This window comes from Habropoda laboriosa, unplaced genomic scaffold (genome assembly GCF_001263275.1).
Source record: "Habropoda laboriosa isolate 0110345459 unplaced genomic scaffold, ASM126327v1 scaffold11, whole genome shotgun sequence".
Classification (NCBI taxonomy): domain Eukaryota; kingdom Metazoa; phylum Arthropoda; class Insecta; order Hymenoptera; family Apidae; genus Habropoda; species Habropoda laboriosa.
Genome location: NW_017100150.1, coordinates 1377626 through 1394582, shown reverse-complemented (window position 1 = coordinate 1394582; position 16957 = coordinate 1377626). Strand labels below are relative to the sequence as shown.

Below are 16957 nucleotides of genomic sequence, written 5' to 3'. Positions count from 1 at the left end.
GAAGCATAATTACCACGTCATGGAAAATCGTTAAATTCGTTTGCAAACGGGTGCACAGTAATTCGATAAGTGAATCTGTTTCTCTGATCACCGCAAAATCAACGTTAAACACTTCATAATTTAAAGAAGCAATCAATATCACGCGAGACAATTTCAGGTCTCACATCCAAGTCACCTCGCGATTATTACCCAATCTCAACTTCGTAATAACGAATGTTCGTTCGTTGCATAAATTAGAATACGTTTACCCTCGAAAAGTGCCAATGGAAATAACACCTGGACAAAGTGAGACGATTTAAGAAGACTTCGCTTGACTAACGTTCTTCCCGTCGTCCAAAGAAACAGAGGGCACGTTCTCCACTTTCGTCACCGATCTCGTCTCTTTCCTCGAGTCGTCGTATTGATTATTGAAGAAAAGAGCAACAGTCTCCTTCTTCGCTAACTCTCCTTTATTAAATTCAGCCTCGCTCCTATCGCTGGCATGTCCAACCAGATCGTCCACATTCTTCACCCGACTGTCCTCATCCAGCGTTATGTAATGTCCTTTGGGAACGTTGATACTCTCAGCCTGTGGCAAATCGCTATAGACGTGCTGCAACGATTGCGCCTCCGGATGACCCTGAAGCTGGACCTGTCCTTGTTCCGGTTGCTCGATAGCTGCGAGAATATCCTGCAGAAGACCGTTCGACAACACTTGATCGTGCCTGATGCTACCGTCCGAATTCTCCGTTCCTAATCCTCCGTCAGCAGGTTGAATCTTCAACGTGTACGTTCCCTTCGACCCCTGAATCTCGAAGCCGTCGGCGTCGTTGCCGCTCAGTCCTTTGGCCAAGGTCAAGAATTCGTTGCCACCGTGAGCATTGAGAAATTGACTAGTATCCAGCTCGTTCGAGCCAAGGTTCTTCGCCTGGGCGAATCCTTGGTTGGTCAAGCTCGACGTCAACGCTTCAGCCCTTATACCGCTGTTCTGATCGAACTGAATACCCGAGGAGAACGATTCTTTAGGCAACGCGGCAGGAGGCGCTGAAAGTATATTCGCGATATCCGTTGCTTGGCTGTGATCGCTGGATAAAATTAGGTAATCCCTATTGGACTACCGTAACTGTCCTTCAGATTCGCTTTCGGTTGATCATAGTTCTGCAGGCTCAGCTGGCTGACCGGTTGCGAGAAACCTAATCCGCCTAAAGTGTCTGCCAGAGATTCCACCTTAAGCAACGAATTCTGATTTAGGTCAGCGGAAAGAGAAGCGCCGAAACTTGGACCATGCGATCCTACCGCCGCCGCGTGACTTCCGGTGTCTTCGAAGCTGTAGTGCGCACCGGCGGCCGTCTGCTGGAAACCGCAATCGTGACCACCACCTGTCGACAGCGGTAAATTCACTACCGGTGTACCATACGTGGTGGTTATCGCGTTCCCGATACTGTTGTATAAATTGTTTCCAATGCCTGTCGAGGTAGAGATGAAAGAAGAAGCGGGTCCAAAGTTAGGCGCACCGTACGTCAATACCGGCGCTGGGGTGTTAAAGTCGCCGAATGACAACGGTGTACCGTATTGTGCGTTCGGGGCTGCTATTGGTGAATTCAAGCTGGCGCTGGGTAATTTGTTGAAAGCTATTGGAACGTTAACAATAGGCAGTTGCTGTTCTAGCGATAGGGGAGGGAGGTAGGTCTTCGGTGATTTGGTTAGCTCAAAGTGTCTCGGAGGAGGGAGATAACGATTGAAAGCGGTGTAAAGTCCACTAGGGATGGTCTCTTTGAATTTAACAGGCTCGCGATTTCTAGGCGGTACCAGGGAACCGAACGGTGCCGGCGGAGATCTGAAGGAACCGTGAGGACGATGATGGTGTACGTTCTGTTTGTAAAGCGAATTACCGTGCAGTCCGAACGACGAGTACGACGACGCACGGCCTGCCTCGGCAGCTGGATAAGGACCGTTAGGCGAATAGGACGAAAGTGGAGGTGAACTGTACGAATCGAGTACAGGTGGCGGAGGCAGAGGTATTCCTGACTCGATATTGTTAAGTTTTACGAAGGAAACGCTTGATAGCGGTGAACCGTAACTACTGGGCAACGTGTTACCTGACAATTGCGACAGCGACAAGTCGTTTCCTAAATTTTGAAGCGCATGTGTATCACCAAAATTTACGTGGGACTCACTACTCAGAAGCGGTAACTTTAAGGAAGCCAGCGATCCTACGCTAAGATCTGTAGTTAATGACGGAGTGGTAGGCGGTAACTCGAATCCTATAGTTTTTACAATAGAGAGCGGCGCAACATTGGGCACTTCGTACTGCAAATTAACCTGACCTGTTACAGTTTCTTTATGCGCCTCCTTCTTCGGCGGACTTTCATTGTGGAAAGGCTCGTATTCCGGCAAAGGTGGAGGCGGCAGTCCTCTGTCGCCGTTAGCGTCCGAATTCACCGAACTCTTTAAATCCTGAGCTTCCGGATGATGAATCGGCGTTCCGTAGGAATCACTCGGTACATTCGGATTCTCGACGACAGGACGTGTCACCTGTTGTCCCAGATGCAGACCGACGGAGGAAACGTCGAAAATTTTCTGCTCCTCGTGTGGAGGGCCGTAATTAATCCCAGGCTGTCTGTGTTGATTGCTCAATCCTGCGATAGGCTGCCAGCCGTCGTACTTGATATCTGGCGGTGTAGGTGGTGCAGGTACTCCTGGCGGAGGAACCGGCGAAGGAAGTCTGAACAAATCACCGGTAGGTGGTCCGTATTGTGCCTCGGGCAACGGTGATATCGACAGTGGCAACGGTGGTCCGTAGTTGTCGCTCGCTTGAGAATTCAGCTGTACGACCAGTTTTTGAGGTGGCGGACCGTACGTATCGAGGGAAACTGGAATAACCGGTCCGTGTGTCGGTTTAGTTGGCCCGTGGTTCGAGGCTCCCGAAGCTATGTATTGATTAGACACGGCGGAAGTAAATTTCAGCGGTGGACCATACTGAGGTTTCGGCGGCCTAAACGAACCGAATGAATACGGCGGTCCGTAGTGTTGCTTCGGCGGGCCATAGTGAAGTTTCAGCGGACCAAAGCTCAGCTTTAAGGGTAAAGGAGACAAAGGAGGGCCGAAACTTTGTTTTGGTGGGCCGTGAAGCGGTTTAATATTTCGCGGCGGTCCATATGAAGACAATGGTGGCCCGTAGACAGGTGGTGGAACGTCTGGCGGAGGTGGTGGATATATAGGCGTCGGTCCTTGATCGCCTACCAGTTCCGGTGGACCGTACACCGGTGCTGGTCCCTTAATGCTTGACCCTATCGGTGGTCCATAGTCGTCGGCAGGTGGACCATATGAATTACTTATCCTATCGTCAGCCTGAACACCATTCTTCGGTTTCTCTTCATCCTTGTTAACCGATACTTGAGGTTGCGCTTTGTTAACCACCGCGTGAACGTTATGTCCAATCAACAGGACGCAGAGCAGCGTAATGGTTATCTGGAATGAAAATGAAACGTGTCTTTAATTCTCTGTTGATCGTTTTTCTCTGGTTGCAGAGAAGAGTCACTTTTGCCTGACACGAGGACTCTTGAACGCTTGGTTACACTATACCGAGTTACGTGAACGAGTGTTCATTGATCAAGTGTGAATTAAATGAATGTCTAAAATGTCTATAGTTGTAATTAGTGTAAATAGTGTCGAAGAATAAAGTTAGTAAGAAAATACTGTACTTTTTCTTTTCTCACAAATACTTCTTTCGACGTTGTCCTTTATTGCGACGTAATGAAATTAAGAGATAAGTGATTCATTATATGATAATATTTCTGGTTATCGCTTGGAAAGTGGCAAGACATAATTGGAGAGAAAGTACGTGCAACTGATTTAACGTTTCTTCACGAAATAATCTAAACGATAAGAAAACCATACCACAATGTGATTGAATTTTTCTTATAGAGCACAGAAATCATTTCACTAATAAAAATCTGTATAGATTGATTTTATGCTTCTTAAATTTGATTTCCCTATTTTCCACCTTCCTCGGCGAATGCATATTTTTTGTTTGGAATAAAAGACGGAGACGTTGAATTAAAAAATATTCTCGTTCCATTTGCCGAGTATTTCTTCGTATTGTTTGCTCAAAAGCGAATACAAAATTAGAGGAATTTCGAGGCTCGAGAGTTAGCTAGCAAGTTTAACACCTTCTCCTTCTCTAATTAGTTCGTCGGGAGCATAAGTGTAGCTTAGTATCGCGTACACATTTCGCCCGTGCCGCACACATTGTCTACGGTCTCGTATTGAAGGCCGTGAGAGACTTTAAGCTAGTTTACAACTTTAGTTGGCGCAAGACGAGCGAGTCATCCCGATATATGTGAAAATTATGTGAACCTACATTTACTGGTTGCACGTATTAAACGCATGCGCCCGTGAATAATTGCGTTAATTACAAGAATGGCGCGCGATGCGACGCTTAAAGAAATTGCATTCTCAATTTAACCCGCGACTGTTTCCAATTCAATTCAAGGCTGAATTAAACACTACTTTGCAAATAGATAAATCAACGGTATACATTCATTTGCTAAAGATCTATTTTTATATGGAAAAAGCTTTCGCTGCTAATCGAAGAAGTGAATAAAATTTTAATATAGAGTAGTGACATAAGAGAGATAATGTTAGACAGTTGAATTCGGTTGTTATAACCAAAAGTAAAAGCTGACATTACAGACAGTTTTCCTTGAAAACGTTACGAAGGCATTTTACCCAATATTGCCTGAACTGAAGACGGAAATGAATGAAAAAGTTTACGTCCTTTTTACGATAACAGCTATTCACTTCACCCTATTCCACCGTAACTAGTTTGTTTTCCATAAAAGATATTAGATAGGGGAACAAGAAGCACCGTGCAAGTTTGAAGTAGTAAACGTCATTAAGAAGCCATCCTTAGGAGTCTTAAGTGGGACAATGACCGAGATGCAAGGTTAACATAATGTGTCGCACTTTCTCCCAAGCGCATCCACAAGAATTACACGCTAAAATGATGGGCGGAGAGAAGTAAAGCTGAAATCTTATCTGAGATTTTCTTATCAACTGACAAATATTTTATTTTATTAAAGTAATTATTTCAAGGTAACATTAAGAACAGTTTTGCAGAATAAATTTTCTTAAATTATTATCGATAATAATAATCATTATTCGCAAAAACTAATTTAATTCCAAGCATGTTGAACACGTGCTGATGTAAGTTTTCTTGCTCGAAATAATTTTACAAATTGCACTCGTACTTTTATTATAAACTGCAAGCAAAAGAAATTTTGATTTCCAGGTGTTCGTCGTAGAAAAAGAGTTATGCCCACTTATATCTAACCATGTGACAGGTAATAAGTTACACTGTTATGGGAGATAGTGGGTCCAGAGCATTTGTCACGAAAATTGTATCGATGGATGAGCTTTGGGAGTAGCTTTAAATCTATGTATCTTCCTTTTACAGAAATGTTTAATATTTCTTTCCCTGTACACGTATGTCGCACTCTCACAGTATCAATAGTACAACGTGCACACAAATGTCAATACTAATTTTTGTGTTGTAGTTCAATATATCTTAATTAAAATGAAATGCTTTTTCTAAAAAAGAACCTGTATTGTATATTCGCATTTGTATCTTATCAATACTCTATAGCTGATTATTTCATATTTTTCAAAGAATATAAATATAAAATCCAACTGAAACTCTCACACAAAGTATAATACAATTAACCAATATCCATATGTTAATTAAAAAAAATTTTACGACAAGTGACATATAGAAAATATTAAAATTGTTATCACACTTGTGTTAAATTACCTTAACTAGAAAATTAATTATTAAAAATTGTTTCAACGACACTTTTCCTCTTCATTTTTCCCTAACAAGGGCAAACTGAAACTTGCATCGAAAAATTTGCGATATTAAATATTTATCATTTGCACCACTCGAAAGTAGTGCAAGCCTTATTAAAAGCGCTGTTATAATTGCTCATCGAGTATATCGCTGTAATCTCGTTAAAAACATAGCATAATTATCTGTCCATAAATTACCTATATCACGGTGCATATTACGATAACAGGCCTTAGGAAAAGTCGTTAACGTTCAACGAAGAATGACTTTAATTCGACAGTCGAGTTGACGAGCACAGTCAGGATACTTTGAGACGAGATCAGTAGGTTGCATGTCTTCTACGTGTACAGAATGTACGTGAATAAGTGGGCCTTGTATCTTTGGCGAATTTAGCACACGTAAATAATAAGAGATCACGTAAAACGTTTGAACCTGACTTTCATTTCATATTACAGCTCTACTTCGTGGAAGATTCTCGCAATCTCTCGGAATTGTTGACGAAATTGAAACACTTGTTGCGAGACAGTGCTAGCAAATTTTCAAATTCCCAATAAAATTCGCGTAAATTTTATTTTCTAGGAAAAGTTTCCCCAATTGAACAATTTCAGCGAATTGTAACTGTAACGATTTGTAAATGCGCCGAAGAAGCAAGAGGTCTCTTAAGTATATTTAGAAGATGGACGATTTAACGTAGAAAGCACTATGCACGAGCGCAACAATTACTTCGTAGGTTTACCGTGAATACGAACGCGTAATTTATGTGGTGCAAAAACGGTTAGAGTTGGAAAATCGGGTCAAGTGGGACAAAACGAGTTTACATTGCAACTGAATATGCGGAACATACGAAATGTACTTAATGAAATGAAAAGTGAAAGACGTTATGCCTTCATGTTTTCAGGTAATTATCAACGGATGAAATTCCCTCGGAAATTGAACTGCATTTTCAGTAGCTCGGTGAAGTTTCAAATTTTATAGATTCTACTCGAAATTTAGGTTAACCTCAGAAGTACATAATCCAAACAGGTTTGCACGTTTCGTTACCTGACGTTATTATCTTCGGATAAATCAAACTCACGTTTCATCTTCTAATCCTTCAGTTTACGAGAAAACATCATTTCCAAAGTTGTAATCAAAATTTACTATTAAAATATTCAGAGCGTTTTGTCACGTGTGTCGAAAGAGAATTTACTTGGAATAGAAGAAAATTCCTTCTTCAAAAAAAAATTCTACAAAAATTTAGTATTAAACAAATTGCTTTTGGTCTAATCCACTATAATTCCAGTGGAGACGATAGATTGAGGTACATAGAAGACGTACATACATATAATTTCAAGTGAATCGGCACATTAGTTTCTGAGAAATCATGTCAACCAGTTTGAAAAACGCAGTTTCGAGAGAAACGCGTTTAAAGTTTCTCATACACTTTATTCTCGCACGTTTCACTTCAAACCGGTTATTTATCAATATTTAGAATTTGAAAAATGTAAGTCACAGCATTGTAGATAAAGGGGAAACCTATTTCTTTGTTCCTAGGAAATAATTATAAAAAAATTAAATTGATCATTTTTGGCACATCAAGTTGAGAAAAGAATGTGAGCGCGAAAGGGTTAAGCGGAATATTCTACAATCTTCACACTAACAGCGAAATTGAAAAAGAAAACTGATTTCTCAGACCTAATTCAAGCAAATGTCCCTTTAAAAATACGTCCTTTCTCCAATCTCCGCACTAACAGAAAATTGATTTCTTAGACCTAATTCAAGCAAACGTCCCCTTAAAAATGCGTCCTCAAAATTTCTCAAGATACAACCTGCACATCAACGTGTGCAATAGTTTGGCACGTAGGTGTAGCAATAGAAATGGACAGACAGGCGAGAACATGGACGTAGGCAGATCGCGACTAGGTCAAACACCTTCTTCATGCATAGACGTACATATATTCCAAGCACGTAGGACGAATGCACATAATACAATGGAAGCCGTCTCTTCTTATCGAGCGATACGATTCACCGGAAAATACGATATTTATTTCGCTTGCTTCCGCGTGTGCAGGCACCGACTTCTCCCTGAAAGCGCGCGCCAGCGCGACAACGCGTGTGTCGCTTCCTGTTTTTGTGCACTCTCGATTTCGTCGTAAATCGATAAGCTTCAGAGGGGAGAAAAAAAGAGACGATTAAAGTGAGAACGCTAATAGGTGGCCGAGAATCGCGTGAAAGTGTGTACGGTTTGCTACGTTTTGATTGCCGCTCCAAGGAGCAAACCGGCCGATTGCAAAACCGTAAATTTGCACAGTGTACGCTAAATGACGTCAGTTCCATTGTAATTAACGCCTAATGTTTACCGATTCGACGAAACTTTGCGTTACGAAAGATCGAATTATTTCGAAAAATTTCTTCGCGAAGTTCTATAATGGTTTGAAAGGATAGGAATTTTAGTTCGATTTCGTATGCAAATATTTGTCACAATGTGGTATTTGAATTGCTGATCGAACGTGCGATGAGAAATTAGGAGACTTTGGCTAATTTGCATAATTGGACTTTCTATTGCCTAGTTTTCAGATTTGCACAGAAAGCTATTTGGTTGAACCTTATAGTTTTTAGCGGTTCGTGAGGATTTAGACAGCTTTTGTGAGACGTGTGTCGTGTTTGTTATTGTCATTTTTCTAAGGAATGCGTAAAATTGGTGTTGGGTTTAAGAATTCTTTGTGTCGTCAAATATTGGACGATTTTTAACTGCACTGTGATATTTCATACTTGTTTGAGAGAAATTATATGCTAATTTTCAATATACAATACAATTAATACGTAAAAATAACGAAAGGAAGACTATTTACTGAAAATTCTCAATATTTATTACACTAATTTTGCGAACAAGCAGGCATATTATTTCACTTTCTAAATTTGCAAATTAAATAATTTTCTGCAACGTTTAAAAGACAATCAACAGTATTCTTTTGAATACTTCTTCGAATCATTCTTACGACCGCGAGTATCTAATTATCATAAAACTAAGCTACAATCGCTGCTTTCCATACTTTCAGCCTTAATTGAAAAGCAAAAGGTATAATCGCTTTCATCACGTTTAGTTATTCTCATAATGTTGATGCAACATCTGTAACATTTTCTAGGATTAATTCAACAGCTGTGAATTTATTTATTTTCACTTTACAAGAACAATTTTGTTAATCTGTGTCTCTCGAACGTTTCACTTTTATTTGCTACAGTTATCGTTTTCATATCATCGAAATAGTTATTCAATTTTCTGGTGCGTTTTCCATTTGATGCACCGATAAAAAATTAGTAAATCGTCTTTCACCGTATATATGCTTTAATAGCAAGCGTTTGCCGAAAGAGAGAGAGTAATTTTCTTTAATATTTATATTGTCAGACTAAACAGTGGAAAATAAGAAATTTCTAATTCAACGAGAAACTTGTATTTCTTTAATCTACACACTAAAATCGTCACTATTTATAATAGTTACTGATATGCTCTTGCCGTCTAGGCTCCTTTCTGTAATATGCGCGCCCCTTTTCACGCGGAATTTAAATTCAAAGAGGGAACGCTTTTTCATTGTAATTTAAAAAATTCACGAAGTTTTTAAGAAAATCGTGACGTTGAAAAGAAAACACGTGATTTTTACGTGGATTGTCTACTTTTAAAAATCTTCTCGTTAAAAGTAAATGAAAAATTAATAATTACGTTTCGTCAATCTAGTCATACTTATCGATAATTGAAGATCAATTACTTTTTCAAATCATGTTCCATTCAGTATTTGAATAATTTCTTGCTTTATTCATAAACTAGCAGAAAAACTTATCCTAATTTTAATTACTGCCAACATACTCTTTTTTCGAATGAACGGATCAGTTTCTGAGTAATTTACTCCAACTTGTTTTATTAGAAAAACCCAAAAACGAATTTTAACCCCTTGTCTTGCAACGAGTCAGACTCGTGGCGCAGATTCTCGTCAAATTTTCGTTTCAGTTCATAAGACCAAGAAATACCAAATTTAATTAATCCATAATAGCTTTTCTTACCTAATACCAAAAGTACCTAACAAAAAAAATCGCAAGTCGAGGAGTTGAATTAGAAATTCATTGCAACTACTCGTCACGATTAATTACAAAATCTACATCAAATTCTGCTTGTCCTAGCACTAAAAACTGCCAGCTTCCATCGAACCGTAAAAAATTAGCAAACAACTATCCTGAGACTCGTCCAAAAAGAATCACTTCTACGATAAAACATATCTTCATAACAATCCATCCTGCAATCTCATAATCACCTCGAACAATTCATCAAGTATCATACCATCTCGTCCTTCCCAAACCAGTCCGAATCACCTGTCGAAACACAAAACACGCGAACATGCAACCGAAAAATCAAGAGTAACCTCGTGTACTCAGTGAAGATCGTTGACTTTCACGAGCATGAGGATCCACGATCGCACCTACCTTACATCGAAGCATGGTTGCACGCGCGCAAATCGTTGGCCGCACTGTACACAAAAATTAAACGACACTCCCAGGCTGCTTTCGCCTCGTTGACACGTCTCGTCTTCTTCCTCTTTCTTCTATTTCTCTATTTCTCTCTCTCTCTCTCTCTCTCTATTTTCTTTACTTCGAAGACACACCGAAAGAATAGACGACGTTCCTCCTGGTATCAGCGTTTCTCCTTAGCTTCAATCGGACACGGATCTATCGTGACGCGTCGCACACACCATCCTGACACTCTTGAACCGGCCAAGTCAGCCTCTTTGACGAAGGAGACCCGCGACTCCGTCACTACTAACACAAAAAATGCTCGGTCTCGTATGAACAGTCCGCTTATATAGACTCTGAGAGGGGTACCAGTCGGAGGAATTCTCCGGTGAGCTTGCCGAGTAAATCAAGGAAACGACAAACCGTAAAGAGAGAGCGAGAGGGAATGAACTGAGGAGACTGGTAAAGAGTGAATGGTTGCAGGGTGGAAGGGAGGAAGAGAGTCACGACGGTCAGGATGAGAAGACAGGGAGAGGGAACCCTCACACATCGGTTAAAAATTCTCTTTGTGGAGAAAGTAGGCTAGCCCTGTCTCTGACCCGACGAGGAAAGATGCGCCTCCGAGTATTGGACCGCTGATGATGCTTATCGAGGTGCCTACGTGAACACTCGAAATTTTATCGATCAACTTTCTCGCATCCTGCGTTCTTTACTCGACCAACGTTGTTGCACCAGGTGCCATAATTGGGGGTACTAGAAATTGGTCGTTTAAACGCGGATTCTCAGATTTGAATGAAATGGACGTGGAATATCTTGAAAGAAATAGCAGAGATTATGAAGATATTACGTTTTGCTGAAGAATTGATCGGTTCAGTATTTTTGTTAGATCTCAGCAAGCTTTGGATTTGAATGAATTGGACGTAGTGAAGATTAATTGATCTAATCTTCAATAAAATTGATCAATTTTCAGTATTTTTCTGTTAGATTTTCGTCTTTCGTTGTATACAACTATAAATTATTCAAACTCATTTAGCTGCTAGCTGTTACTTGACGTTACGTTAGTTAGCTGTTACGTTTTGAATTATGTGAAAGAAGTTTGTTTCTGGAAGTTGAAGTTGAAATACTAAAATATTAATGTTTTACCAATTTTTAACGAATTTATGTGAAACACAGTATTAGTTAAAAAAGTAACACATTTAAAATTCAGTCTCTTTAATCGTAGAACCCAATTTAGTGCACGATATAAAATATTATGTATATTCCACTTTACGAACTTTCGATAAGATAGATTTTTTTACAGTATGTCTGAAAAGTGGAACGTTGCTTTTATCGTTTTTATCGAGGCTACTTTTATCACATAAAAATCTTGAAACGGATATAAAATAAGGTTGAACAACGAAATCTATCATTATCAGTATGCATGTTTTTCTCGCTCGCTGTCACGCAAATGCGGAGACGTAAATTGAAAATCAATATCGCATAGACAAATGGGTTTCGTGACTGCGTGGAAAAATTTTTATGCAATACAACACAATTTTATACGCATCGCAGAACTTCCAGTTGTGGCAATCACTGTTGCATCGATTAAATACTACAACTCAGAGGCTGTTTCGTTGGAGATACACTTTTGCTACCAGACAAGAAACCATTGAACGTTACGAAAATAAAATTCTATTTTTATACCTGAATAACGTCGAAACGTTGATACACATTTTCAAACCAGAATAATATTAACAATCAAAGGCAGGTATTTAATTTTACAACGTTCCAACGGCAAGTACACGATATCAACACAAACAGACAAGCTTGAAACCGACAAGTTCGAAATTCGAGAACTCGAAGACAAAAGAGAATTAGAGATACAGGACGAGAGAAACCTGTTTCACGGGAGGAAATTTCCAGAGAAATATCACGTGGAAGGAACTATCGGTGCTCAAGAACGAAGAACGAAGGTAGCAGGTAAAGGAAATCTTCTACAAAGAAAAATGAACGTAAAGAACGATGTTGCAGGAAACGTTATCTCTTGTTTCTTCCTATCTCTATCAACGGTTGCCATTTCTACGATCAATTGTAAGTGTAACACTAACAGCGACCTACCAACCAACCAGCACAAGTCTCGCTGAAGTGGTTAATTATCGTGCAATAATAATGTAATTCTCAGGTGAAGAACGGAGTACAATGAAATAGAAATGCGACCTGTTTCACAGCTTTAACCAGGCCCGATTCCTGAACAAGTGGAAACCGACATTTCCGCGTCAAAATTAAACCGAGACATATATACCGCAGTCTCCTGCGGCAAATAGTTTACGATATCGTAACCGAAAGCTTGTAGTCCGTGTACCCGACCTTCGATCCTCGGCTACGAGTGAAATTCAACCGGTGTAAGAAATGCACTTGGTTAAGCGCACTCCGCTTCCGGTTCTGTCTTATGTACATACACAGACAGACACGTACACACACAGAGAGAGAACTTTCTATAACGTTGAGACTCCCTTCTCTTTCCACTGTACTTGTGTAAGCTACAAATTGCACGTAAGGTAGATGTTCCTTCCCTTAATTAATGAAACTCGCAGATACATACACGTATAAATGTTCCGGGACGTATAGACGTTGTTTTAGACTGCCAGCTACATCTTCCAAGGTCTCGACTTGAGTATTCTCTGACGGAATTCGGGATGTTAGCGGATTCAGACCCACGTTACAAGGGTAGTCTGCACAGTCGAAGGATACTTGCGGGGTTTCTTTGCAGATGTTTGTGAAATCAATCGAGTAGGAAGCTTGGGAAATTTGAAATGAACCACTAAGAAGCTAAAATGATTGATTCTAGTTTTGGAAGTTTTGGAAATTTTAGTATCGAAGCATGACACGAATTGCAAACCTCTTTGAATTTTGAATTGGCATACGGTTCGTTGCAAAATGTGCAAACTTCGTTAAGACCCTTCACTTCCTGATGATGCTTCCCAGCATCATAGAACCCAAAGTGACTAACTCCACCAAGCTAAATTTCTCACATTGTTTTTATTTACGAAGAATTAAGCTTCCGAATGTCTCACATCGCGGTTCTTATCACAAAGAAACTCTTACTTCCGCCTGCAGCAATCGTAGATTTAAAATACCTACTTTGCAGAGCTCAGAAGTTTGCTCCTTTGATTTAGTCACATCCCCGTAAGTCCACTTTCTCTAACCAAATCATAAAAATACGACACATGCGTTGTCATTATTGGCCGACGTGACAACATCGACGAAGCGCCCTTCCTGCCCCTGTGCTGCCCCGCGGGCAAACTCCCGAGCGCCGCACAGTACTTCGTTCAACTTCCATTAAAAATAAAAACGTTTCAACGAAGATCCCAACTTAACGATACCAGCTATTCTTCCGGCCGGAACGTTATCGCCCTCTTCCTCATTTCGGGAATCTTAGATAAAGATTGGGAGACGGTGAAGGCACGACGAAGTTGAATTAATCCGTCCCCAGTCTGTATATACCCCGTGCACGTTCTAAAGACGTCTGTACGTGTGCAGAAAAAGAGGAGAGGCGTAATTTCCGGACGCGTGCATGCAGGATGAAGCGGCGTGTATATATCTGCGCAGCCCCATTGAAGTCCATTACGTTGACATCAATAATTCAGGGCAAAAGTGCCGCCCCTCGCGGGTTTCGCTTTGCTCGCTCGTCGACGGTGCATCCACCGAGCGAGCTTCCCTGTACCGGTGCAAAAGCCCCCGAAATAACGAAAGAGCCGCAAACAAAATTGTTTCGGCCGGAAGTCTGTGCACTATGCAAAAGCAGCGAAGGTGGCTAGTCGCGACATGTGCTGGAATTAATTGTCCAACGACGTACGCTTTGCCCGTGATTTTTCCTCCCCTCCGCGCTTTATGTTTATTTACCAAACACGCGCGCCGCTTCTCTTCTGTTTCCGGTGTTCGGAATTCAAGGAAATCAGCGGCTTCGAAATCAAGGAAACGAAACGAAGATTACGCGGAAAATTGATGTGTAATTGATGCTCTTCGCTAATACAGGTGTGTACATGAATAACGCGAACGATGAGGGTTTTTTGTGCGTAGAACGTTTTATGTAATCGAATGAAGTAATTTGCAGGGGAAACGTGTAATTTGCCGTGAATAAGTAACGAACTGATATTAGGTTCGATGGAAATGAACGTTGGATAACTGGCTGATGTGGATTTAACACTGTTTTCGTTCAATTTTTCATTGTTATAGATACGGTCGATGCTTCAATGGTAATTATGCTCAAAATTTTTTTTAGAAAATAATTTACGTAATTTAAGGTAGACAGGTGTGAATTAATATTGTTGCAACGATTCTGGAGAAAGCACTAAATCTGAACTTACTTTGAGGAAGTTCCTTGGTCAATTTTCGAAATTTTCATAAACTAAATGAATATTTAACAATGTCATGCAAGATGTAGTCACCTTTACTTGATAAAATATCTACGTGTCGGGGGAAAGAAAAGTTATAACAGGTTTGTATCTGGTTTCGTGTATTTCATTCAAGAGGAATTGTCAGCCGAGATGCAAGTATAGGTACTACACATAGTTTGCATGCTATTCGAGACGCATTATGCAAATTTTGTTGTAATAAATTAAACATAAATATCGCCGGATAAGATTTCAAAATCTTCGTGTAACTTTTTATGTAATTTCACAAATTTTATATGTCTAGTACCATGCAAATATGAAAGGGTGAAGATTCAAATCCTGATGAATTCTAACTAACTTCTTCTCAATAAAATCAAACATATTTGAAAATTAATAAATTTTAAAAAATTCTCGTTAAATAAAAAAGCAATAATGATAATGACAATACTATTTTTACGAACTTGGAAAATATATTTAAGATCGTTAGAGATTTTTTAAAATTTCCATTTCATAAACAAAGTAATATTAACATATGACGTATCGTAACCATAATGTTCCTTTTCTCGTGTAATCACACTAGACGAGGAATTTCTTTAGACATTATGCACATTTCAGAATATCAATAGTAATTGCTATTAAAAATCACTCCTATTTTCTTACAGGCATAATACTGAAAGGGTATTATCTACAACCATACGAAACTAATTACCACCTCGTTACTTTCAAAATACATAAATATTTTCCGATGATTCATAAAGCACGTGTTTGAAACTTTCACTGTCCCCATTACACTTTTCCTTAATTCAACCATCACCCTACACATATACCTTATCATTTTCAAGCTTCTACACGAATCTACCTAAAGTTTCACCAAAAAACTGAATTCAGCGAGACAGTTCGATATCATCGACTAAAAATAAATCGATTACTCCCCGCCATCTTTTCCAGGACCAAGATCTTCAAACACTTTCACGAAGAGTCACGCCTGGTATGTATAAATTCGTCGTTTCGGCGAGAAATTTTCGTTGAATATTCAAGAGAATATTCAAGAGTGTCGTTCCCTTTCACGTTCAAGGCCCACCGTGGAGCATAGCCGTGTAATCGCCCATTCCTCTATGTCGCGTAGAGATCTCTAGCCAAGGTGAAGGTATCGGCACGCGATCCACGAACAACTTGAACACACGGCAGACGTTAAAATTTTCGGGTCAGCCGTATGGAATGCGCGCAGGTGCGGTAGCATCTCTCACGACCAGCTGAAACTTTCTTCTTTTGCTTCTCCCGGAGGTCGTCCCGTGTAACACGCATTCGAAGAAATCACCAAACGAGACGAGAGTTTTGCATCTAAAATGCGCCGCAGAATGCCGGAACCGATTTTCTTTCCCGTTGAACATATGTGAATTACGTTACGGTGTCCTCGGAGAGAGAGAGAGAGAGTGAGTTTATAGGCTTGTTTGTACATAATTTGTTATGGAAGGAGAGATGAAAACGACACTGAAGCGTTTTAATGAGTTTCTACTTGTTTAGTCGACGTGGTATGGGGTGATTAGGCTTGAATGATGATTAGATTTTTTTAGAGTAAGTTTAGAAAGTTTCTCTTTCGATTAGGCCGAACGTTTTTAATTATAATATTAATAATCAATAATATAAGAATTAATTGAAATCGATTTTTAATTTAATTAAAGACTAATTGCTAGAATTGTGTGGTATACCGAAGAATGATTATATTTTGTCGCTGATCTGACAAGAAAGTATACAGTTTTGACTGATTTACAAAAAGAATAATATTTTCTTTCGTTATTCCTTTTTAATTTGAATTGAAGAATTTTGGACACACCTGTGGACAGCGCACCAGTTGAAAATCAGTGGACTGACTTTATGACTTTATGAATGAAAAATAGAACGATTTTCAAGACAATGGAGATAATTCTTTGAAAAGAAAATAATTGAAAATTATACTATTTCAACAAGACGAGAAAAAACTGTGAATAGAAGAAGAGTAGTGTCAAGGTTAGTCAGTGAGGTGTACTCGAAGTGTAATTAGCAACCATGATATTGAACTTCCATGAAATAGCTGAGCAAGCAACTTTCTAGTAAGCTTAGAAAATAAACCTTTGTAAACATTTGAAACGAAGGTGTTCCAGCTCTTAGATTCTTCAGTCTGAGAAAGTATCATTTATACAAACATTCACAGAACTTTTTGCTTCATGTATCAGACACCAAGTATAATTTATTTATTTACACTTTGTTTAAAATTCTATCGCTCAGACTATAACAAAATCTA

General features: G+C 39.6%; 1 protein-coding gene across 1 annotated transcript; it reads right to left on the bottom strand.

Annotated features, from left to right (window-relative positions):
- Positions 1–295: 295 nt before the first annotated feature.
- Positions 296–10293, bottom strand: LOC108574660 (proline-rich extensin-like protein EPR1). Its single transcript, XM_017937286.1, is given in 3 exon segments — positions 296–1075; positions 1078–3450; positions 10277–10293. Coding segments are annotated over 3 exon segments (3168 nt in total). The 5' UTR covers positions 10292–10293.
- Between the last annotated feature and the right edge of the window lie 6664 nt (positions 10294–16957).